General features: G+C 36.0%; 1 protein-coding gene across 1 annotated transcript in view; it reads right to left on the reverse strand.

The window, feature by feature from the left end:
* Positions 1-6000, reverse strand: part of NAV3 (neuron navigator 3) — a gene marked incomplete at its 3' end in the record, with an annotated part of 387672 nt that overhangs the window by 43747 nt on the left and 337925 nt on the right. The window contains exon 24 of the mRNA XM_080811183.1: positions 1106-1217. Coding sequence (XP_080667309.1) covers positions 1106-1217 — 112 coding nt within the window. The remainder of the gene's footprint in view (positions 1-1105; positions 1218-6000) is intronic.

Here is a 6000-nt window from a genome sequence, read left to right on the forward strand (position 1 = left end):
GATAAGAATTTTAAAATGTTGTACTGGATTTTGTGTCCTGTAAGTCATTATGGATCCTGGAGAGAACAGTTTTGGTTTGATGCTAGGAGAAGCCATATTCCAGAGGTCTGAAGTGTGACTGGCTGTTGGAGACATTAAAAGATTCCATAAAATGGTCTCAGGATCCACCTGGATATGGGAAAGTATATGATAGGGCATTCAGGGTTTAGAAAAGCTTTTTTTTTTTTTTTTTTGGTATGCTGGTGTAGAGTTGAGCGTATTGAATGCTGTTGATGAGTTAGGACATGAATAAGTAGAACGTATGCAAAGAAAAAAATGACATGACATGAATACAAAGCATTCCTTCAGTGGGAAACTAAGGAGGGTATGGTGGTAAATAAGATTATTTTATTGTTATTTTTTAAGATTTTATTTATTCATTTGAAAGAGAAAGACAGAGAAAGCACACAAGCAGGGGGGAGAGGCAGAGGGAGAGGGTGAAGTAGACTCCCCGCTGAGCCAGCCAAGAGCCTGATGCAGAACTCAATCCCAGGATCTGGAGATTGTGACTTGAGCCAAAGGCAGACACTTAACCATCTGAGCCACCCAAGTGGCCCTATTATTGTTTAGAACTGATGAAGCATAGTAATAATGAAAAGCAGACTTTTAGTCCTTTTTCTTACTGTTTTTAACATTTCTGTAAGATGTATACCTTTCTACTGCCTCCATCCAGAATGATATTTTCCTCATACCTATTACTTGATATTTCACCATATCGATTATTTTATTTTTTTGTTTACAGATCTAGATTTTCAGATTCTTTACAGGGTGTATTTTGCTTGAAGTCAGATATAAATGCATTAAGCAACCTCCCCAACCCCACTTTCACCAAATCAAATGGAGAAAAATGTGTGTACAAGTATAGAGGCAAATTCCTTAAGGTTAACTAAAAAATTATTGATAAGGAAATCTATTATTCTTCAATTCTGGCATTCTGACTGCATTAAGGCCTACTTATTCATTATAAAAGGCAGTGCCACTGAGTAAAAGAAGCTTCACTCCAATAAATAAAATAAAATGGGTATTTATTATATTGAATGAAAAATGGCAATATTTCTAAATATACCTTTGGGAGGGTGGTCTGGACCATTCAGTGCTCCCTGGATAGCGGCCTGGGCAGCGGAGTTCTGGGCCTTCAGCATTTCAATGGTTTCTCTTAGTTCTATAAGTTCAGACTCCTGTGAAACAAACAGAATTTAGAAGTTTTAATGCCTAGAGAGAGAAGTAAAATGTCCTTGTTCATGATTCACCATCACACGGGTTTCATTTTATGTAGTACTAATGTCCTGGGAGATTTGGATGCCTGACTGACCTTGTCAAGTCATATCTAACAACTTCTTATTTATCTAAATGTAAAGGAGAATTTTAGAAAAATGCCTTGGTTATTCTCGTATAAATGTGATCTGAATAGTCTTTATTCCTTTCAAAGGGTAGCATCTAAAGCTGACCAGTGCAACACAAAGCAAGACATCACACTGCACATTTGATACCACACTTATTAATACCACCATGATTAGATCACAGAGTAGTGAGCAGAATTGTACAGGTGCCTCACGTGGCATTTACTGTCAGCCGGAAACCCTGAATTCTTGTTGAATGAATGACTTCAGATTTTGTCTCCTTTATATTGCCCTTGGGGAACTGATTCTTTATATTCAAGTATAAAATCAGGAACTCATCCTTACCTTGCCTTCACTACATGTCATCTTATTAAATTCTGCTGGGCAAATCAAGGTTATCTTAGATCCTGGTACTTTTCATCCAGTAATATTCCTAGTATGGAGACCCAATTTTACCAAGCCAGAGCAACACAGGAATTTTTTTTTTAAAGTGAATAGAAATACATGCAATCTACAGCCCTTAAATAATACTAATTTATAAAACAAAAAAAAAGGTAGCCTACACATCAAATTGTTATGAAACATATCTTTTCTTATTGAACTTAGGGTAACTTTAAGATGTGTCCCAATGAACATAGACATGATTTTTCAGTTATCTAAGTGAATTATCAGAAATGACTACAATGAAGAAGATAGGATATGTGCCTCTCCATAAAAGGAAATAGAATATTGTTTCAGCATGGGCAGTATTTCTCTGAGGAACTCAAAAACAAGGGGCATCCAGAATTCTTGGCAGTGGCGGCAACTCTAAAAGTTAAAATTGTTGTCAGCCTCTTAGAAGAAGAATCCCTAGGGAATGTAAATTGTCATTCATCATTTTCTGTAGCATCTTTGGCAGAAATTCAAAGAATCAGGCTCAGTTTCTTCACTCCATAGTAAATAGCTTATTCCTACTCTCGATCTCCCAGAATATATTAAAAAGGTAAGATCACGACAATTGCTTTTGGAGGAAACATCTTCAGATGTAAGAACATCCACAGACTATTCTAACCCTAGACACTTGAAAAAAAAAAACACCTAAAAAACTAAAAAACCCAAAAAACATAAAATAGGCAATGCTAAGTGAAAGGATAGCCAGGTTTGGAATAGATACCTAGTATGTCCTATAACTATTTTCACCAGATATCTGACATATTTCTAATAGAGGACAGATAATTAAAATAATAATAAACCCTCTTACAGACTTCTAATAGTTTATAAGTCAAAGAATCTCATAATGAGCTATCGATAGCAACCTCCCGGATTCACAGATGGATCTTCAAATATTTGACTGTATTTTAATTTGCATATATTCATCAAAAAGGAAAAACAACATGTTTGTGGAAAATTTCCACTGCCATAATACAAAATTCAGACCCAATTCATCATAATTTCTCACTCTCTCCAAGTTCTATCTATAATTTTGTCCCTTGCTCAATTAGTAATAGATAAGTTTTCCAAAATTTAATGTATTTCTCATTTAAAATAAATCTCCCAATAGTAAAATATTTACAGAAATTCATTCTACCTTTACCAGAAAACTTCACAAAAGGAGTTCTATAGTGCATACTTAATGAATCACATAATTTAAATAGTAATTTTATAACATATAGACTAGAATACACAGTAATTTTAATGAAAATCAGATTTTCATCCTTGAATTTAAAATCAAGAGTGCTTGTACTATGGATTAAAAAAATCTGCTGAAAAATGTGGCCTTAGGTTGAAAGAAGAAAAATAGAATGAGATCTCATGCAAAGGTCTAAAAAATACAGCTTAATTTTATGAGTAAGCTGACTTATTTCAATGTCTAAACTTTAATCTTTTCTAGAGAAATCTCTCCTCAAAACTGTTTTTAAAAAGATTAGAAGTGGAATGCTCAGGGAATATTATTTTTTCAGAAAACTGCATTTAATATGAGATAGAAGAATGATCACTTTTAAATTAAGTATCTTGTTTTTTTAAGATTTTATTTATTTATTTGACAGAGATCACAAGTAGGCAGAGAGGCAGGCAGAGAGAGAGGGGAAAGCAGGCTCCCGGCTGAGCAGAGAGCCCGATGTGGGGCTCGATCCTAGGACCCTGAGATCATGACCCGAGCTGAAGGCAGAGGCTTAACCCACTGAGCCACCCAGGCACCCCCTAAAATTAAGTATCTTCTTTAAAAAGATTATATATTTATTTGAGAGAGAGCGGACACAAGTGGCAGGGGGAGGGGCAGAGGAAGAGGGAGAAACAGACTCCCCGCTGAACAGGGAGTCCTATGTGGGGCTCGATCCCCAGACCCTGGGGGTCATGACCTCAGTCAAAGGCAGAACCTCAATTGACTGAGACACCCAGGTGCCCCTAAAATTAAGTAGCTTTAAAAACACAACAGCTATTAAGAGGCTAGTTGTTATACAGCATGGCACAATAGACCCAAAGGCAGAATAACTCGGTAACAGGTACATTCATTATGTAAATTGGGAAAATCACATGTATGAAAAAATTAGGTTAGCCAAACTCATATTAGTAGTTCATCAGGGGAACTTTATAAGTATAAGCAAGGGCCTATAAGATATTCCAGTGACTTTCATTAAAAAGGTAGTTAAACTTAACACTGATAATCTGTCCAAATCTGAACTAGGTGTCTCTTCATATCTGCAAAAATCCCTTCCTTCTTCCTTATTTCAGTTAAAGAGATCTACCTTTCACATCACTCAAACTATCACTCTACCCCTTTCACTGAGTTTTCCCATATGATTTCTCCCTTTGCTTTAAGTATTTTTCTCACCATTAAAGGCCTGGTGAAATATCTTCATACGCTTGAAACCTCTTAGCTTTCCTTTCAGATAAAAATGTCCCTTCTCTGCACTTTCGGACCATTTAATGTATTCAGCTTATTTAGTTGTTGTAGACTTTGTCTTTTCACTGAGATTTATGATCTCAGTAAATTTTGGGATGATTTTGTTCAAATGTTCTGGTCTATGTTAAACAGGTGTTTCTCTCCTTCAAAGAATAATGTAAAGCTTCAATTCTATATGTTTTAACAATAGGGTGTTCGATCACCTACAGTGCCATATCAAAACATCAGTGACTTTATTATTCATTCTAAACAGAAAGTCTGGATATGGCTAAGTCAGGAAATCATTTCCTTCGGATGGCAACAAAGTCAGCTTTCCCTTTCTCTCTTCCAGTAGTTAAGTATATGAAGATTAATAAAAGCACTTTAAAATGAAAACTTGGCTGAGACATAGAAATTGTTTTATAATAGTTTGTTTCCAGTCTTCTTTTCTTTCTTCTTCATAATTATAGTTGGTGGTTCACATTTATTTTTAAGCTATATATCTTTTTAAAAAAATATTCATTTATTTATTTTAGAGAGAGACCCAAGTAGGATGGGCAAAGGGAGAGGAAGAAAGAATCCCAAGCAGGCTGTGAGCTGAGCACAGGGCCCCACGCAGGGCTAGATATCACAACCCTAAGATCGCTATTTTGAGATCACGACCTGAGCTAAGACCAAGAGTCAGACCCTCAACTGATTGTGCCACCCAGGGTATCCCTTAAGTTATATTTTTCTAAGATGACTATAATGCTTAGAAATTACAATGCTGCTTCCAAGTACAATTATGAAATCCTCTTTTTTTGGGGGGGGGGGCTGGTGTGGAGTAGATCAGAAATATAATTAGAAGCAAGTTCTAGAAATAGCCAAATATAAAATCATTTGACACTCTGAAATATTTTCATTTAGTCTCTTTATTTTGAAGGGGACCAAATAAAAGATACTTCAGTTTTGAGACTCTCTATTCAACTTTCAGAAGAAAAACCTGGAAAATGTAGATGCCATCAAGATATGGGTTTAATGCCTCTTCTAATTCAGTAGTTTCCAGTTTCTACTCTCTTCATTATATACTAAAGAGAAGACAGGACCTAGGATGATTCTGTACAGGATCTTGGGAATAGATGATCAGATTATACTTTGTTGGTATTTTTCCACTTTTCAAAAGTGGGAACTAAACTGAAACTTCATTCACCTACAATAAGCTCTTCAAGATAACAATGCCCCAGACATCTGCTTTTTCCAAGACAGTTTCTAATGTAAAACAAGCTAGATGGAGCCAGTATCTTTTCTAACTGCTTTGTACATGTCTCTGAGGCTAACTGAGTTATCAAGGTCAGACTCAGAATGCTTCAAAATGAGGTGATCAAATACTTTGTCATAATACTAGTCCTAACCTAATGTCTCTTCCAACTTAATTTCCTAACTGCATCTGACCTCCTTCCAAATTTCTTCTGGACACAGGCCTTGCTGAAAATCCTACAAGCTTGGCTCAACCAACTTGACCTTCTAGGCAAGACTTAAAAATTTGCACTAAACCTGCTTTTTCTTCCTTACACTGACACTCAATTAATCTTACACTATCTAGCTGTAGTTTCTTTGAACATGTCCTACTCTCCATGCCTATGTGTGTGCCTTGAAAGCTTGTAAATTTTTCTACTGAAAGAACCCAACCAGCCCTGACTCTAACAAAATGCTTAAGTTCCCCGAATTCCCAGCAGTGCAAGTAACTTGATTTCATGAATAACATGGGTTCAAGGTATC

Source organism: Martes martes (genome assembly GCF_963455335.1).
Source record: "Martes martes genome assembly, chromosome: 8".
NCBI classification, from domain to species: Eukaryota; Metazoa; Chordata; class Mammalia; order Carnivora; family Mustelidae; genus Martes; species Martes martes.